Source organism: Hemitrygon akajei, chromosome 15 (genome assembly GCF_048418815.1).
Source record: "Hemitrygon akajei chromosome 15, sHemAka1.3, whole genome shotgun sequence".
Taxonomy (NCBI): domain Eukaryota; kingdom Metazoa; phylum Chordata; class Chondrichthyes; order Myliobatiformes; family Dasyatidae; genus Hemitrygon; species Hemitrygon akajei.
In genome coordinates, this window is record NC_133138.1 from 38,115,599 (window position 1) to 38,136,516 (window position 20,918).

The window sequence follows — 20,918 nt, forward strand, 5'->3', positions numbered from 1 at the left end:
GTTTGACATTACATTGATTGATGTGCCGGATATTGCTGCAATTTAACTTGTTAGCCTTAAATTGTTCTTTGTTTCCAACGTCTCGTAAGAAATTTCAAGCTGAATCAATGCTGCACTTTTGTTCTAAAGAACTAATTTTCTAATTAAGTCAATCATCATAATATTCTATAATTTTTCCACAGAAATTATATAAAATTTTGGTCTGTAAGTTTTACATTTCTGTTTCTCACTGGCTTTATAGCTTGTATTCAATTTTTGACCTGGAGAAGCGTGATTCTAAACAACTGACTTTACCATACAAAGATGCTGACATTTGAAAAGCTCCTTGTTGATGACAAATATTTGATATTTCATTTTGGAGTCTGTTCTTAAATTAATCAGGCTTATGAAACTGCACATGCTATCTACTTTATCCTTGACCTCCATCCACCACCTTACAGAGACATAGAGAAGTACAGCACAGAAGCATGCCCTTTGGCCCATCTAGTCCATACCAAAACCATTTAAACTGCCAACTCCCATCAAAATGCACCGGGACCATTGCCCTCCATATGCCTCCCAATCATGTACCAATCCAAACTTCTCTTAAACGTTGAAATCGAGCTTGCATGCACCACTTGTGCTGGCAGCTCAGTCCACACTCTCATGACCCTCTAAGTGAGGATGTTTCCCCTCATGTTCTCCTTAATCTTCTCGCCTTTCACCCTTAAACCATGACTTCTGGTTGTAGTCCCACCCAACCTCAGTGGAAAAAGCCTGCTTGCATTTTCCTTTTCTATACCCCCTCATTATTCTGGCTTGTTCCACCTTCTTTTCCGGTCCTGATAAAGGTGACTCTATTCGTTTCCATTGATGCTCCCTGACCTACTGAGTTCCCCAGCATTTTGTGTGTGATCAGGCTTGGGTACTTACTGTACAAAGACTATTATATCCCTTTCCACATTACAACTAGGTACTGCTTCTTTTGAATGAGACCAATTTGAAACTTTAAAAATCTCCTATTCCATTTTCTCAAACACTTGCTTTGAATAACAGCACTGCCTTTTTTTTCTTGCTATTTAAATATACTTCCTCATCTGCCATCTGTTCTATAGATAATCTTCAAACATTTGGATTTCTAAGTCTCTTTGTCTGAAGGTAACAAGAGCGACTATTCGTGGAATTTGTTCCCAGCAGTGGAAATTATTGATCATTCTTTACAAAATATCCAGGAGAAAGTGCAGGCAGATAATAAGATGCAAGACAGTACAGGGTAGGTTGAGGTCAGGAGATCATTTTAATGTACCAGGGCACTATTCAGTAGTCTTATAACAATCGGATGGATACTGTTGCCAAGCCTAGGTTCTGTATCTTTTCCCTGATGGGAGGGGGAGAAGAGAGCATGCCCAGGGCTGGTGGGGTCTTTGAATACATTGACTATGTTACAAAGGCAGCAAGAAGTATAGACAGTCCATGGAGGGGAGGCTGGTTTCTGTGATGTGCTGAACTGTGTCCACAGCTCTGAAGTTTCTTGGAGTGACGGGCAGAGCAGTTGCTATATCAAGTCATGATGCATCTGAATAGGATGCTTTCTGGGTATTAGTTCAAAGTAAAATTTATCATCAGAGTATATACATGTCACCACATACAACCCTGAGATTCTTTCTTTTCCTGTGGGCATACTTAGCAAATCTATGAAACAGTAACTGTAAACAGAATCAATAGACAACAAATGCCGATATAAATAAATAACAATAAATAATGAGCATGAAATAACAAGATAAACAGTCCTTAAAATGCGACCATCGATTGTGGAAAGACCAGAAGTAGAGTGAGTGTAGTTATCCCCTTTTGTTCAAGAGCCTAATGGTTGTGGGGTAAAAACTGTTCTTGAACCTGTTGGTGTGAGTCCTGAGGCAATTGTACCTTCTACCTGAGAAAAGAGAATGTCCTGGGCAGTGAGGATCTTTGATGATGGATGCTGCTTTTCTACGGCAATGTCTCATGTAGATGTGCTGAATGGTTGGGAAGGTTTTACCGATTTTGTACTGGGCCTAATCCATTTGTAGGATCTTCTGCTGAATGGCTTGTGTGTTTCCATGCTGTCGTATGTACAGTCTGCTTATAGAAGTTACTGATCTGCTTTAAGCGAGTGTTTACTAGGTTATGATTTCTTTAATTTTGAATGACTCTTATACTTGCAGATGTCATTTCTAGAAATGCTTTATACTTACCATACTACTGCCAGAAAAAATCATGACTGGCCAGAAAATGGATTGTTCATTGCTCTCCGTAGATAGTGTCTGACCTGCTGAGTTCCTCCAGCACTCTGTGTGTGTGTGTGTGTGTGTGTGTGTGTGTGTGTGTGTGTGTGTGTGTGTGTGTGTGTGTGTGTGTGTGTGTGTGTGTGTGTGTGTGTGTGTGTGTGTGTCTCTGTCTCTGTCTTGCTCATGACTGCAAGTCCTGACTGACGTTGGGGAAGAAATCTTAAAAGAAAAGTTTCGATTATGATTTCACCAGTAGTTTACAGAAAAGGATTGAAAAGTGGTAAATGTAATGTCTCATTACAGTAAAAGACAAGATTAAAGACACATTTCTTGCCATTTCAACAAACTATCAAAGTCTTTCAAATGAAAAGCATGTAATAGCCATTTCAGCCATTATTAATAGCCAATCAGCAAAGATGAGGTTGTATTTAATTAATTATCTCTGTAGAAAATGGGAAATGCAGTGGATGTTTGACTTTTTTTTAATAAAAAGAATTGTCATGCAGGACATTGATAAGAAATAGTATGTTCAATTAAGGGATACTGAGGCCGATGAGAGGTGGAAAGATGGAGACATCATGTAAGCTGATTCAAAATCCGTCAGTCTGCAATAAAGAGAACATCACTGTTTTCAAGATAGCTAGCTATACTTTCAGCTTTAGTTCCCTGCACATTGAATCCATATATCTGTCGTCATTACAGCTGCAGTTGCAGCAAGAATCGGGTCATTATTCAGATGGGATAATGCTGCTGCTATCTGCAAAGGAAATGGCCTGTCACTTGCCCTCTAACTGCTGAGTTTAATATCAAGGGCATTTTTTTTTTTTGACTTGACAAAATTGATTCATCCCACACAAGCTCGAAATATACCATTGATGTGGACTGTCTAGACAGCACTGACAGTTATGCATATTCTTCAAATGGTTTGAAATAGTTAGTGCTTTCCATCATATTTACATGGCAAATTTGATCAGTTGTACTAGTGCTTTTTACTGCAGGTACTGGGAATCCAGTTCAATTTTACAGTTGTTTGAAAAGATCGTCTATTAGCATTGAATGCGATAAGACCATTTTTAAAAATAAGGTTTATGTAATGACTCTTTTGCACTTCTTAGTCTCAAATTACTGTGCAGAATGTCTTCTAATCAAACGCAGCTCTTAGAGCTGCAGGCAAGTTCTGAAAATTGTGTAGGTGTCCAGTCTGCTTCTGATGTCAGAATTTTTGTAAGTTATGTAGATTTAAAAAATATTCTGCTGATCTTGTTTCAGCTGGTTTGTGTTCAAACAGTAACAGTCTTATCAGAATTACCTTCAGGGACTTTGCTGAGTTAGTCATAGAAAAACACAGCAGAGAAACAGGCCCTTCAGCCCATTTGGTCCATGTCAAGCCATTTAAAATGCCTACTCCCATTGACCTGCACTTGGATCATAGCCCTACCATCCAGGTACTTATCCAAACTTCTCTTAAATGTTGAAATCAAGCTCGCATGCATCACTTGTGCTGCCAGCTCATCCCACACTCTCACCACCCTGTGAACGAAGAAGTTTTTCCTCATGTTCCACTTCAACTTTTCACCTTTCGCTCTTAGTCCATGACCTCTAGTTGTAATCACATCCAACATCAGTGGAAAAAGATTCCTTGCATTTACCCTATCTGTACCTTTCAAATTTTGTAAACCTCTGTCAAATCTCCCATCAATCTTCTATGCTCCAAGGAATAAAGTCCTAACCTCTTCAATCTAGCCTTGTACCTCAGGTCCCCCAGTCTCACCCACATACTTGTAAATTTTCTCAGTATTCTTTTAACCTTCTTTACATCTTTCCTGCAGGTAGCTGACTAAAACTGCACACAATACTCCAATGTCTTATAGAACTTTAACATAAGTTCTGTAGTGAGTGGGCTGGATTAATACAAGCATAGATAATGTCATTTGTTCTCAGTACTTACAGTCTGAGCTATGATTGTCTTTTTCAATGGATTTTAAATAGCCATGGTACCTGCACCCTGAATGTTCAAGCAATTACTTAATCAAAATTCAAGTTTCTCATGAATGTTAATCAGCTTGTTGAGTTCAAAAGCTGCAAGGTAATGTTGCAGCTCTATAAAACTATACTTGGAGTATTGTGTTCAGTTCTGATCTGTTCATTATAGGAAGGACATAGCAGCTTTAAAGAGGGTGCAGAGGTGATTTAACCAGAAAGCTGCCTGCATTGGAGAGCATGTCTTATGAGGAGAGGTTGAATGAGTTTGGGCTTTTCTATTTGGGGTGAAAGAGGGTGAGAGGTGACTTGATAGAGGTGTACAAGATGATAAGAGGCATGAATTGAGTAGATAACCAGAGACTCTTTCTCAAAAGGAAATGGCTAATACAAGGGAGGGAAGTATAAGGGGATGTTGGAGGTAATGTTTCTACACAGAGTGTCCTGCCAGGGTTGGTGGTAGAGGTACTTACAAAAGGAACATTTAAGCAAAAGTTAGGCAGGCAGATACAGTAGATAATAGCAAAATGAAGGGCTATTTAGGAGAGAAGCATAGAATGATCTGAGAATAGGTTATAAGGTTGCCACAACATCATAGGCTGAAAGTCCTGTACTGTGCAGTAGGAGTCTAAGGTTGTTGGAGCTGTGGAGAGCATTCCGTGACACTACTAACTTGTGACATGTAAATGGTGGAAAAAGGTTGAGGTATCATTACCCATTGGATTTCTGGTCAATTATACCCTCCCGCCAATGATGGAGCATTCAATAATGCAAATGCCATTGAGTATCAATACTATCTGGTTAGACTATTTTGCTGGAAAAATCATTCCCTCAAATTTTAATTTGAATGTCTATAGACTCCTTTTCTTCACCATAGAGTTGTAAGTGGAACTGAACTCTGTGTACTTTTCTACAAACCTGCTTACTTCTGATTTTAAGAAGAAGGAAGGTCAATAATGAAGAGGGTGAAGATGGATTAGGGTTGAGAAATATAGTAAATATATCAATAAGATTGATAGAGTACAGCAAAATTTATAAGATTGTTGCTGTCACTGGAGGGCCTGAGTTACAGGGGAAGACTTTATTCCCTGGAGTGAAGGAGATTGAGTGGAGATTTGATAGAGGTATAACACTGAAGAGGGCGTATAGATAGGGTAAATGCAAGCAGGCTCTTACCATGGAGACTGGGTAAGACCAGAACTAGAGGGTGAAAGTTGAAATATTTAATGGGAACCTGAGGGGGAGCTTCTTCACTCAGAGTATGGTTCGACTGTGGAACAAGTTGCCACCGGAAGTGGTGATGTCGCACCATCTAAGAGATGTTTGGATAAGTACATGGATGGGAAGGAAGGGCATTGAAGGGCTGTGTTTCAGGTGCAGGTAAATGGTATTAGATAGAACAACAGTTCAGCCCCAACAGCACTCAAACAGGAGTACTTATTAAGAAGGGAGACAGCCACAGGGGTACTCTCCAGTATCTGATTCTTGCCCTTCCCTCTCCTGACTGTTACCCACTTATCTGTCTCCCGAGGCCTCAGTGTGACTACTTGCCTATAGCTCCTCTCTATCACCTCCTCACTCTACCTGACCAGACGAAGTTCATCAAGCTGCAGCTTCAATTCCCTAACCTGGTCCCTAAGGAGCGCAGCTCACTGCACCTGGTGCAAATGTGGCCTTCCAGGAAACTGGGAGTCTCCCGGACTTCCCACATCTGAGACCCAGTACAGAACACTGGCCTCACAGACATACTTCCTGTTTCTATTCCTCACAGGTAGCCTATCTCGCCTCGACCCATTATTACCTAAGCCCCATTGAGCCAAAGCCCTCCTACTCAGTCTACCTCTACTCCGTCACCCACTCCTCTGACACCCGTTCTATAAAGCTATCTCCTTTCTAAACTCTTCGAACTGGTCTAACTCGCTGACTTCCACGCGTTTGCACAGTCATCCCTTGATCAAACTGCTGAAGAAAAAACTGTCTCCTTTTAAACACTTCGTGCTGGTTTAACTCACTGACGTCCACACACTCTTGGTCAACACGGATGAATGGAGCCTGTTTCTGTGTGGTACAATGCTATGGCTCAATGCCTAACAGTTGCAACCATCTTCCTTTCTGTAAAGTGGAAGTCTTTGACTACTGAGGCATTTTCCTTTCTTGCCCATTAACTTAAGTTTTACCGGTCTCCTCAATGACACACTGTTCGAAAGTGTTGCCCATGCTAAACCAGGAAACAAAGCAACTGGTACTGACGCTTATAATTAAAGAGCAATCAATATATATTTTTTTCTGGGGCATATTTGTACTTTTGTATATTCATATATACCCATCAGTGATGTAGCTGTAAGCCAGAGATTACGTGTAAAGAGTTTTCTATTGAAAGGAGCCTTTTGGAAAAAGCAGACCTGAGTAGTTATTATCGTGCCAGTCATCAACATAAGTGACAGCTCTTTAAATCATAATCACAACCTCGTACCCATCTTTATCTAAGACTGTGAAGATCCATGTGTTATTTCCAGCATTAACGTTTCATAATCCTTCAAAGCTGTATAACTCAGTGGTAAAAGTGATAGTGGTTTGGAAGGAATGGAATGGCAGCATAGAGGTTAGTAAAACACTTTACAGCAGCTACTTGTATGATATGGGTTCAATTCCCGCCACTGTCTGTAAGGAGTTTGTACATTCTCCCTGTAACTGCATGGATTTTCTCTGGATGCTCCAGTTTCCTCCCACATTTTAAAGACATATGGTTAGATTTAGTGAGTTGTGAGCATTTTGTGTTGGTTTGATTTCACACAAAACAGATTTCATCTTATGTTTCAAGTACATGTGACAAATTAATCTAATCTCTAGTCTGATCTCTCTCTATCCTATCATAGTGGAGGCAAATGTCCTGTCATGTGGTGGAACCCAGCCATGGTTAATTGGGTAGTTGAGTTTCTTCAAGTCATAAGGTCAGCTCCCATTGAATTGACTTGTGTCCAGGCTGGCATAGCTTGGACCGAAGCACTATCAGAGGTGCTTCTTTTGAGAGAAAATGTTAACCTGAATCCCAATTATCCCTCAGATGCATGGCATCTCCACACAAATTTAGATCAGAGGCATGAATTCCTCTTTCTTGGCTATCATGACCACAATGCACCTTAAATTTGTGTAATCGAAGGAAAAAAGGGTTCTCTCCCTTTTCATTGCTCCTCAAATTAACTTTGAAACCATTTACCTCATCATGCTCACCATCGCTTTTTTTAATCAGACCTTGCCATGCACATTTTTATATCATAACAGTGAATATATTTAGAAACTTCTTCATTGACTGGCATACCTTGATATCTGGAAAGACTCAATTGAAATCCAGAGCAGTTATTCTTTTCATACAACAATCTGCTTCATTTTATAGAAATATATTGACTGATTCATCAAGGCTTAGTGGTAGAGAAGTTTTATTCCAACTTGCTTCCTTTTGTGATCATTGTGACCATTCATTGAAATTTCACCAACCATTGGGAATTAGCTTTCATTACCTTTTGTCATAATCATAAATATTATTGAGCAGTCCATCCTTTGTCTTCACAGCTTGTGAAAAGTTGGTTTATATTTCTCTTGATACCTGTAAAGCACCATTGATAATCTCGTAAATCTACAACCATCTTTTTAATTATGGGTACTTCAATGTGATAGATGGATGCCTGATACTTCAGGGGATCTGCAAGCCCAGACAAAGGTCTTGTGCAAGTTTTTGTTTCTTTCATGCTTTTTTTTTAAACTCAGGCATCCAATTTTGCCTAAAGTTAATCTCAAGGATTTGACAAGGAACATATTAATGGTATTTGAGGCAGAAAGAATTCCCAGTGATTGATGCTGTGCATTCTGAAACATGTCTGGGCCATTGTTACACAGCTTTACAAATAAAACTGAGAATATTTATCTTTTCAGTTGTGAATCCATTGATATGAGGGATACTTCTACCATCATGTTTAAAGCCAGCAGCGAGGGGCAAGCTACGAGTGAGAATTAAGAGGTGCACAGAAATTAGAATTACTTGATTCAAGAAACAAAAGGTTTAGTGGTGATGTTTTGAAAATTTTTAAATTTAGATATACAGCACAGAATAGGCCCTTCTTCGAGCTGCACCACCCAGCAAATCCCTACCCTAATCATGAGAAAATTTACAATGACCAATTAACCAACTAACTGGTACAACTTTGAACTGTGGGGAGAATCCAGAGGACCTGAGAGAACCCACACATTCCAAGGGGAGAACGTACAAACTCCTTACAGATGATGCCAGAATTGAGCTCTGGTGCACCATGCTTTAATAGTGTCTCACTAGCCACCATGCTACCATGGCACTCCATGTGAAAAGGAGTATTTTTCACCCAGAGAGTGGTTTGAATCTGCAGTGCACAACTTGAGGGGATGATGGAGGCAGAGACCTGCAAAGGCATTTATGAAATTAATCTAGACAAACACTTGAATTGCAAAGGCAATGAAGGCTATGAGGCATGTACTAGAAAATTGAATTATAATAGATGGCTACCTGGTATTCTTTATGGATAAGTTGAGAGGCTGGAGGGTAATGTGTGGGAGTGAACATTCAGAGAATCTGAGTTCAGAGTTCAATTCCAGCACCCCCCGTACTAAAGTTTAAATGTTCTTCCTGAGTGTGCATTGGTTTCTTCCAGGTGCTCTGGTTTCCTCCCACGGTCCAAAGACATACAGGGTCGGGTCAGTAAGTTCTGGGCATGCTATGTTGGCTCCAGAAGCGTGGCGACATTTGTGGACTTCCCAGCACAATACTCACTGATTTGATTTGACACTAAGGTGCATCTCACTATGTTTCGATGCACACATGACAAATAAAGCTCATTTTTACAGTACGTGATTTAGGTCTGCTGAGTGTGTCAGCTGCAGCCTATCTTCCACAATGCTGCATTTGCTAACCTTTCCCCATTTCACTGCTAAAGATGGTTGCTAAGTAACAGTCCACAGTCCCCAGGAGCCTTTGAAAGGAGGTTGGCTGTTGCTTGCATCAGCTGGGAAATGTCTTATTCTGCACGTATAAATTATGGGAGAGTGCTAAGTCATCAACCAGATTCAACAAAGACGTTGGGGTTTTGTTCTACTGATTAGATGTCCTGACGACTAATGTAACTCATCTCAACAATATATCTGTTTTCAACATAAATTACTGGCATATCTGTATCAGGAAACATTCCTAACAGCATAATAATTGCATAATTATTTTATATTATTGCTATGAGTCGTAGAACACTGCAGCACAGAAACAGGCCCTATGGTCCACCCAACCTACGCCAAATTGTTATTCTGCTTAGTCCCATCAGCCTGCACCTAGACCACAGCCCTCCATACCCCTCCCATCCATGTACCTATCCAAACCTCTCTTTAGTGTAGAGATCAAATCTGTTTCCCCACCACTTTTGGCAGCTCATTCTACACTCACACCACTCTCTAATTGATGAAGCTCCTCCTCAGATTCCCATTTAGTATTTCATCTTTTACTTCCAGTTTCCTCAGTGGAAAAATTCTGCTTGCATTTACCCTATCTATACCCATTATAATGTTGTGTATACATCTATCAAATCTTGTGCTGCAGGGGTAAAAGTCCTAACCTATTCAACCTTTCCCTATAACTCAGATTCTCAACTGCCAGTAGCACTCTAGTAAATTTCTCTGTAACCTTTCAATCTTATGGCAATCTTATTGACATTCTTCCTGTAGGCAGGTGACCAAAACTGCACACTGTATTCCAAATTTGGCCTCACCAACATTTTGTACATCTTCAACATAACATCCCAGTTCCCATACTTAATACACTGATTTATGAACAAATGCATTACACATAAAAAGCATTGGAGTCAACCATTTTACCTCCTGCATAAAGACCATGGGTGCCACGGTAGAGTAGCAGTTAGGCGACACTATTGTAGCTCAGTGTAGGAGTTCGGAGTTCAATCCCGACACCCTCTGTAAGGAGTTTGTACATCCTCATTGTGGAACGCATGGTTTTTCTCCGGGTGCTCCAGTTTCCTCCCACAGTCCAAAGACTGTGAAATCAGAGCAGGAGTAGGCCATCCAGCCCATCGGGCCTGCCCTGCCATTCAGTAAGATCATGGTTGATCTGTCCGTAAACTCAGCTCCATCTACCTGCCTTTTCCCCATAACCCTTAATTCCCCTACTATGTAAAAATCTATCTAACTGTATCTTAAATATATTTAGTGAGGAAGCCTCAACTGCTTCCCTGGGCAGAGAATTCCACAGATTTACCACTCTCTTGGAAAAACTGTTTCTCCTCATCTCCGTCCTAAATCTTCTCCCCTGAGATGAATCTTGAGGCAGTGTCCCCTAGTTCTAGTCTCACCTACCAATGGAAATAACTTTTCTACTTCTATCTTATCTATCCCTTTCAAAATTTTGTATGTTTCTATAAGATCCCCTCTCATTCTTCTGAACTCCAGAGAATATAGCCCCAGGCAACTCAATCCCTCCTCATAGGTTAACCCCTTCATCCTGAATCAACCTGGTTCATCCCTGGAATCAACCTGGAATACCAGGTAGGTTAATTGGTCACTTTAAATTGTCCTGTGATTAGGTTAGAGATGAAGTAAGGTTATCCAGCTCAAAAAGCCAGAAGGTCCTATTTCGCACACTATATCTAAATAAATAAACACGTATTACCTTTCACTGGGATACATAACTAGCAAGCAGAATTTTGTCTATGTATAAACTCTAATTGTAAGGAAGATTTCTGAGTTATTGCACTCAAGGGAGGGTACAAGATAGCTTTGAGTGAGAAAGCCTAATTCACCTTTAAAGTTTACACCTGGGTAACGCAATTTCAAATGATAAGGGATTTCAAAGTTTTTAATATAGTGTTTTCAAAATCAAAGTACATTTATCAGTGAAGTAAGTATATGTCACCATATACTACCTTGAGATTCATTTTCTTGCAGGCATTTACAGGAAAATAAAGAAGTACAGCAAAGTTTATGACAAACTATACATAAAGACAAACAACTAATGTGCAAAAGAAGACAAGTTTTGCAAACAGTAAATAAATAATAATGAGAATATAAGATGTAGAAATTGAAATTGAGTATGAATGGTATTTTTGATATCTCAAAGCATTTCAAACCAATAGAGTAGTTTTGCAGTAATTTTGTAACATGATAAAATTGGCAACTGATTTGCATTTAATATGCCTCTTTAAATAACAACATGATAATGATTCAGTGAAAACTCTGCTTTTGGGATGTTGAAGAGTAAATATTGGCTGTGACTCTTGTGTGGATAACTCCTTGCAGAATGGTGTTGTTGGATCTTTTATGGACAACCGAGAGGGTGGATTGTACACTGTGGTCACTTTATTAGGTACAGGAGGTACCTCTGTACATAATAAACTGGCCACTGAGTGTACGTTCATGGTCTTCTATTCCTGTAGCCCAACCACTTCAAGGTTTGACCTGTGCATTCTGAGATGCTCTTCTGCACACCACTGTTGTGAAGCGTGGTTATTTGAGTTACAGTCAGCTTGAACCTCCCTGGCCATTCACCTCTGACCTCTTTCATTAGCAAGCCGTTTTTGCCCACCAAACTGCTGTTCACCGGATTTTTCTTCATTTGTTTGTTTTTCACACCATTCTCTATAAGCTCTAGAGACTGTTTTGCATGAATATCCCAGGAGATCAACGTTTTCTGAAATACTCAAAACCACCCTCGTCTGTCACCAGTAATCATCCCCTGATCAAAGTCACTTAGTTCACATTTCTTCCCCATTCAGATGTTTGGTCTGAATAACTGAACCTCTTGACCATGTCTGCATGCTTTTATGTACTGAGTTGCAGCTACATGATAGACTGATAAGATATTTGCGTTTAAGAGCAGATGTACAGGTGTGTCTAATAAAGTGGCCACCGAGGGTATGTTGGTTTAAAGTCTCATCTGGTAAAAAGCGCCCCGACTGTGCACCTTCTCTCAGCACTGCACCGGAGCATCACCCGAGACGCCTGTGTGCAAGAGAGTGGGATGAATTCACCACTTCTCACTCTGGCAAGATTAGCACCAAGTGATTGATGCAAACATATTTTAAACAGGAAATGGAGGTTATTGCTGTTGTGTGGATTCCAGATACATGAATAGCTGCTGTCAGATGATTTTGTTGATAGAGAAAAATTTGGATGGATTTGAAACATTTCAGGAAGACTGAAAAGATATTAATGTTTTGTTAGATTTGTTCTTCTTCATACTAATTGACTTCTAATTCTGTGCAAGAAAGAAACATGCAGTGACTAAGTTGGAAAAACTTCAATGAAATGCACTTAATTCCCTTTCAAGCAACACTGACATTTAACCTATTTTTTGATCATACTCTCTGCAGTCTGAGATGTCAACGTGAGGCTGTTGTGCCCGTAATAGAAGATCAAATTTAAAGACCCAATAGAGTATCAAATTAAAGGTAGTTTCAGCAAGATGATTTTTATAATTCATTTTTCATGATTTGGGCATTCCTGGCGCAAGCAGCACTTACTGTCATTTCCTGGAGAAAATGATGATGAATGGCCATTGTGAATTGCCATAGCCCAAATGTGCAAATGTACTGTTGATTGTGGCTAGCAAGGAGAACAGCAGGCGCTGAGCTACTCCTGTACAAGTCTCAGATTTACATGGAGCCAGTGTGTTCCTAAGGTACTGACTGATAGACACCACTGTTTCCCAACGTTCACTGTAGTCCACGTGGAATCCAACAACCTACACAATTTAGACCTAGTCAAGCGTTGAAAAACACATTCAGATTATTATGCTGTCTCTGGTTCAATGAAATAATTATCAAATTTATTCCCACAGACAAGCTTGAGTCTTTTAGGTTCAGGATCAGAATCAAGTTTATTATCATTGACATAGAACTTAGAACAGTGCAGCATAGTATAGACCTTTTGGCCCATGATATTGTGCTGTCCTTTTAAGCTACTCTAAGATTAATCTAAGCAATCCCTCCATTCTTCTATCATCAATCTATCTAAGAAATATGTTATGAAATTTGTTTTGCAGTAGAGTGCAATACATAATATGTATTATAAATTACTATAGGAAATGTATTTTAAACATTAATTTGCAAAAAGAGAGCAAAGTAATGAGGTAGTGTTTACGTGTTCATTGTGTGTTCAGAAATCTGATGGTGGAAGGAAAGGAGTTGTTCCTAAAATATTAAGTGTCTGTCTCCATAAGTTATAAGACCCTAGGATATAAAAGCAAAATTAGACCATTTGGCCCATTGAGTATTCTCTATCATTACATCATGGCTGATCTCTATCCCTCTCAATCCCATTCTCCTGCCTTCTACCTGTAACCCTTGATGCCTCCACGAATCAAGAACCTATCAGCTTCCATCTTAAATATATCCAAAGACTTCGAAACTAAAGAAATCAATAGAATTTGTGAAAAAAAATACATTAGCGAAGACTGACAAAAGTTCAGAAGCTGTTTATTTAGTAGATTTGTGAGCTGTCAGTGCTATCTTGAAGTTGTTTCAGGAAGTGTACAAAATTATGGCTGATCCAGACAGTCAATAGAGGGAAGCTAGCTCCCGTTAGCAGTTTGTTCTAGTACCAGGGCACCAAACTTTTAAGTTTTGGGCAGAAGATTCAAGGAGGATGTGAGAAAGATCTTTTACTCAGAATAGTTTTATCTTGTTTCACCCAACCTCAGTGGAAATAGATTGCTTGCATTTACCCTACCGAGACCTCTCATAATTTTGTATACCTCTCTCAAATATCTCCTCGTTCTCCAATGCTCCAGTGAAAACCTATGCAGCCTTTCCTTATAACTCAGGTTATCAAGTCCCAACAACATTCTTGTAAATTTTTTTGTGTAGCCCTTCAATCTTATTGACATCTTTCCTGTATGTAGGTGACCAGAACTGCACACATTGTTCCAGATTTGCCTCACCAACATTTTATATAACTTCATCATAACATCCCAATTCCTATACTTAATACACTGATTTATAAAAGAATGCATAACACATAAACATCTCTGGAGTCAACCATTTTAACTCCTGCACCTATTATCTATGAGGTCTCATTTGTTAGAACATAGTATAACTTTAACGTAATGTCCCAACTCCTATACTCATTACGGTGACCTAAAATCAGAAAAATGGGGCAGACAGGGTTACTCTGCAAGAAGCAGCAATAGACTCAATTTACTTAAGGTCATCACTGTAACAGTTTGATAAAATAAGTCATATTTTTTCCAGCAACTGACATTCTATGTGCCTGTTCCTACACAAGCTGCAAATTAGCTTAACAGCCTAAGGTAATCATATCCTCCTCATCTCGTCCATTGATGCCAATTCCTGCAACCAAATGTTCACAACTGCTGTGAGCATGCCAAGAATAGAAAATTAACGGCCTGGCACCTTTCAGTCTCTGATCCAGATTTGACAGCTCCGTTAAAGAAAACCTTGAGCAAGAGTATGTTTGTGCTTGTAGAATCCATCTGAGGTAGCTTCTTCCAAAATTGAGGTTGCCTCAAATTGGACATGTGCCATGAATAGCAGAAATCTGTGCAATGAAACTCAATACCCTGGAGGTGTAGAGGCAGCTGTTTTAATTTGCTTTTTCTTTTTACCTTAACCTGGGTAGCCTTTTGTTTAAAACCAGTTCATTTCTGGGTTATAAGGGGCAGTTTGCAATTATAGGGCACTCTAATTACAGTTTACATCCATTATCACCATGACACCTGCTAAGTGAGGGAAGGGGCAGCTAACAGATGGATGGCACCGTTGAGACTGTCTGGCTAATCCTTCATGGGACGGGCATTCTCAGGTTGCAGTTTGGAAATTTGACATATGGAACTTTTCTTTATTCATAGTAATCCTATTTCATTACCTTTTTGGCCAGTAGTGCAGGATTGCTGCTGCTGTCCCGGGTATAAAAAAGGTAAAAGCATTTGAGAATCTGATGTTATTTATTTATTGATACAGTGTGGAGTAGGCCCGTCTTTCCCTTCAAGCCATGCTGCCCTAGCAACCCCACAACCCCGATTAACCCTAATCTAATTATAGAGCAATTTACAATGACCAGTTAACCTATCCAGTACATCTCTGGACAGTGGGAGGAATCCGGAGCACCCGGAGAAACCCCACACGTTCCACAGGGAGGACATTCAGAGACCTCTTACAGACAACACCTGAATTGAACTCTGAATTCCAGGATGCCTCCAGTACATTGTGTGTATCGTTCTAGGTTTCCAGCATCTGCAGTACCTCTTGTGTTTATATATATTTTTATTATCATGTTTTTTTATCTTAGTTTGTTTTTCATATGTTGCTTCAGATCCAGAAAAACAAATTATTTTGGTCCCCTTTGCACTTGAATATGGATTCAAGTGTTATTCCAGGACCGTCACTACACTTGGCAGAGCTTCCATACTAAGAGTGTAGCCTAGTATGGATTTTATAACCAAGCATTCTTTTTCTTTTCAGCTACTCTAATGAGGGTTCAAACTTGCAGTTTTTCTTCTTCCAGTAATTTGTTTTTTTCCTCCCCCCATTCTCGCTTCTTCTGTTCTCCATTCTGGCCTCATGCATCTCCTCCTCACCTGTCTATAACCTCCCCCTGTGCTCCTCCTCCTTCCCTTTTTCCCATGGTCCAATTTCCTCTCCTATCAGATTCCTCCTTCAGCCCTTTACCTTTTCCACTTACCACCTCCCAGCTTCTTACTTCTTCCACCCGGCTTCCTCCATCACCTTAGAGCTCCTCTCCCCTCCCACCCCCCACCTTTTGATTCTGGCATCTCCCACTTCCTTTCCAGTCCTGAAGAAGGGTCTTGGTGCGAAACGTTGACAGTTTGTTTATTTCTATATGCTGCCCGACCTGCTGAGTTGCTCCAGTATTTTGGTGGAACGCAGCAGGCCAGGCAGCATCTATAGGGAGAAGCACTGTCGACGTTTCGGGCCGAGATACTTCGTCAGGACTAACTGAAAGGAAAGATAGTAAGAGATTTGAAAGTTGGAGGGGGAGGGGAAATGCGAAATGATAGGAGAAGACCGGAGGGGGTGGAGTGAAGCTGAGAGCCAGAAAGGTGATTGGCAAAAGGGATACAGAGCAAGAGAAGGGAAAGGATCATGGGACAGGAGGCCTAGGGAAAAAGAAATGGGGAGGGAAGCACCAGAGGGAGATGGAGAACAGACAGAGTGATGGGCAGAGAGAGAAAGAAAAAAAGGGGAGGGGGGGAAAGAAACTAAATATATCAGGGATGGGGTAAGAAGGGGAGGAGGGGCATTAACGGAAGTTAGAGAAGTCAATGTTCATGCCATCAGGTTGGAGGCTACCCAGCCGGTGTGGGTTGCCAGTGTGGAAGAGATGTGATCATGGAATGACTGTTGGTGCAGACAGGGTCTCTGGAGTTTTCAGAGAATGGTGCAAAAACAAAAACACAAAATCCAGTGCGCTGCACTTTTGCGGGTGAAAATACATTGTTAATGAGGGAGGTCAGAGAATGGCCAGAATGTACGATTTGTACTCCCCAAACCTGGGGAAAAGACTGTAACCATCCACCTTATCTAAAGTACTCATAATTTTATAAACTTCTATGAGGTCATGTCTCATTCTCCTGTGCTCCAGGGAATAGGGGTCCAGCTTGGCCAACTTCTCTCTATGACTCAGCCCCTCTGGTACAGCAGGGACATCACGGCAGTGCAGCAGTTAGTGCAAAGCTTTACAGCACTTTGCTGTAAGATCGATGTTCGATTCCCACCGCTGTCTGTAAGGAATTTGCACATTCTCCCCTTCACTGCATGGGTTTCTTAAGTGTGCTCTGGGTTCCTCCCACATTGCAAAGATGCACATTGGGGTTAATGAAATGCACCAACATTCTGGCTATGTTGGTGCCAGAAGTGTGGTGACGCTTGCAAACTGCCCAGCATAATTCCTGATGATTTAATTTGATGCAGATGATATATTTCACTATATGTTTTGATGTACATGTGACAAATAAAGCTAATTTCTGTAAATCTTAATATTTTCTAACCACAGTCCATCACTCTTGTTCAGTGAGATATGACTGATCAGCAGCCTCACTCCATACATTGACCTTTGTCTCATTATGCTTAATATTTTGATTAACAGATTTAAGATTAATAGTAACCTCACCATCAGCCATGAAATACTGATCTGACAACACAAGTACTGTAGCTGTCAGAACAAGTCAGAGGCTGGGTATCCTGTCACAAATGACTTACCCCAACACCCCAGAGCCTTTGGCTATCCACAAGCCACAAATCAGGAATGTGATAGAATACATTTCACTTGCATAGATTAGTGAAGCTGCAACAATATTCAGCATTGTACAGGATAGATTAGAGATCTTTGTGTTTGACATTTTGATTGACAGATTTAAAATGAATAATTATGTCACAATCAGCCTTAAATACTGTTCTGGCATGACAAGTACTGTAGTTGTAAGAACTAGTCAGAGGCTGGGTATCAAGGTTGAAAGTAAATTTATTATCAAAGTACATATACATCACCACATACATACAATCCTGAGATTCATTTTCTTGCGGGCAATCACTGTAAATGAAAGACTGCACACAAGACAAATAACCAAAGTGACAAAGGCAATAAATATCGAGGACATGAGATGATAAGTCCTTGAAAGTGAATCCATGGTTCAGTTCAGTGTTGTGGTGAGTGAAGTTATTCCTTCTGATTCGAGAGCCTGATGGTTGAGGGTATTAATTTTTTCTGACCCTGGTGGTGTGAGGCTCTCGATCCGGATCCTCTTCCATTATTGACTTGCATTGGCACCCATCCACCTTGGCAGCAGTGCATACAATTTGTAAAGGTAATGCAGTTCAGCAGCACCTCACTGATTCATAGTCTTTATCATGATGCCCAGAAAAGTTATAGGTATGGGGAACACAGCCATCTGTTAGTTCCCCTCTTAGTCACAGACCTACCTGGCTAGGAAATATATAATTGTTCCTTTATCATCACTGGGCCTGAATCCTGGAACTACCTTTCCTACAGCATGATCAGTGTGCTTTCACCAGAAGGAATCAGCTGCGGAAGAAGGTTGTTCACCACCACCTTCTCAAGGACAATAGGCCTTAGGAGTGATATACACATACCAAAAAATGAATACTTGAAAGAAAATTCCAGAAAAGAACAGCAAATACCTTCAGTCCTCTGTATGAGTGCTTCTGAATTTTTGAGTGAAATACTAGTATTGTTGTGTGATTTAATATTAAGATTAGATTAGCTTTATTTTTCACAGTGAAAACATAGAACCATAGAACACTACAGCACAATACAGGCCCTTCAGCCCTCCATGATGTTGTGCCGACCCATATAATCCTTTAAAAAAAGTACTAAACCCGCACTACCCCATAACCCTCCATTTTTCTTTCATCCATGTGCCTGTCCAAGAGGCTCTTAAATACCCCTAATGTTTTAGCCTCCACCACCATCCCTGGCAAGTCATTTCAGGCACTCACAACCCTCTGTGTAAAAAAACTTACCCCTGTTGTCTCCCCTAAACTTCTCTCCCTTAATCTTGTACTTATGGCATCAACATAGCATGCCCACAGCTCACTAACTGTAATTCATTTGTCTTTAGAATGTGGAAGGAAACCTAAGCACACAGGAAGCCCATGTGGTCACTGAGACAATGTACAAACTTGTTACAGGCAACAGTGGGAATTGAGTCCTTACTGGTGATTGTTGGTGTTGTAAAGCAATGTGTCAATCATGCCTTCCCCATTTTAAGTGTACAATTTAGGCTGGAGCTGAATATTACTGAGACATACCCATGCGCTTCATTTCCTCCTTATCCCAAATATTCTTGTAAAGGTGCAATATGTAAAGTGGAATGGCACACCAGTTGAGCTGAATGGTGTGTGTGCTGGCCATCATGGGCCAAAACATAGAATATAAGAGTTAACATGTCATTACTGCAACTTTATCAGACTTTGGTTCGGCAGCACTTGGTATATTGTACACAGTTCTGGTCACCACACTGCTGCAAGGACATGACTGCAGTTCAGTTTGCCGAGGAGATTCATCTGAATGTTACATGGATTAGAGCACTTCAGTTATAAGGAGATAGTGGATATTCTGGGGAAAAGGGGCAGATGCATGATCAGATGTATGAAATTATAAGTGGCATACAAAAAATTCATGGTCAGCATCTTTTTTCCTCATGGTAGTGGCATCAAAAAAACAAGAGTTCATAGATTTAAGGAGAAGAACATAGAATATAGAAATTTACTGCACATTGCAGGCCCTTTGGCCCACAATGTTGTGCCGACCATTTAACCTTTTCAGAAACTGCCTAGAATTTCCCTAGCACATAGCCCTCTGTTTTTCTAAACTCCATGTACCTATCTAAGAGACTCTTAAAAGACCCTATTGTATTCGCTTCTACCACCACTACCTTCGTACATTCCACACACCCACTGAAGATCTGAGGGGTACATTTTTTGCATCAACGGTAGTTGATATCTGGAACTTGCTACCAGAGGAGGTAGTAGAGACAGATAAATCACTTTGTCTAATAAGCATTTAGACAAACAATTAGACAAGCTAGACATAGAAGAAAACAGGCTTAATACCAGAAAGGGAATTAGTGTAAATTGCAAAGCACTTGGTATTGACAAGTATGGTGTGGCGTGGTAGTTATTGTAATGCTGTTACAGCTCTACCACTCTCTGTAAGGAATTTATTCATCCTCTCTGATTGCATAGTTTTCCCCCAGGTGCTCCAGTTTCTTCTCACATCACAAAGGCTTGTAGGTTAGCTTGTTATTTGGGCATGTGGGTGTAATTGGGCTGGAAGGGCCTGCTATCTCTAAGTAAATAAAACTATCTTTAGGAAGCAGTTAGAGAGATGCTATTATGGCTTAGGGCATCATAGTTTGGAGTTTAATTCCAGCATTCCTAAGCAAGTTTGTACATTCCTTCCCACGTGCTCATGTGGTTTTCTCTGGGTGCTCCGATTTCCCCACACAGTCCAAAGATATACTGGTTAGTAGGTTAATTGGTCATTATGAATTGTCCTGTGATTAGGCTAGGGTTAAAGTGGGTTGCTGGGCTGCACGACTTGAAGGGCTGGAAAGGTCTGTTCAGCACTGTATCTCCAAATAAAATTAAGAAGACGTGATGGGGCAAAGGATTTGTTTCTATGGTGTACAACAATAATTCTGAACATGTTAAAATCTGTTTTCATACAAGTACATGCAGAATTATAGATTTATTTATTCAGCATCTCGTTGGAAGTTTTTGTCATATTTTAATTAAATTCTGTTTGGATTTTTCAAAAGGCCTGCTTGTAACCAAGACCAGAGTAATTCTTGAATTGGTTTGTTAGCTCAAGATTGGTGTAGATTTGTCTTTTGGTGTTGCTGTATATACTCAGGCCTGGCATCTCATTCTTGTTTTTGTTCTGTGCACAGAGGGTGATGAGACTGGAGTGATGGACCATCTAATGGAGGCCCTTCAATCAGGAGCTGCCTTCAGGAGGAAGAGAGGTCCTCGGCAGGCAGGTAAGGACAAAACATCTACTTTCTATCCACCTTGCAATAAAAAAAAAAGTGAGAATTTAAGCAATAATTAATTGAAAGGACTGCGTGAAGTATGGTTGGTAATTTCATTGAGCAATATTGAGCAGCAGTAT

The 20,918-nt window shown here is 40.3% G+C and overlaps 1 protein-coding gene across 2 annotated transcripts in view; it reads left to right on the forward strand.

The window, feature by feature from the left end:
- LOC140739253 (protein diaphanous homolog 1) overlaps positions 1 to 20,918 on the forward strand; it is a 174,489-nt gene that overhangs the window by 113,205 nt on the left and 40,366 nt on the right. For both annotated transcript variants that reach the window (XM_073067394.1, XM_073067395.1), the window contains exon 10: positions 20,698 to 20,787. In XM_073067394.1, the coding sequence (XP_072923495.1) occupies positions 20,698 to 20,787 (90 nt within the window). The remainder of the gene's footprint in view (positions 1 to 20,697; positions 20,788 to 20,918) is intronic.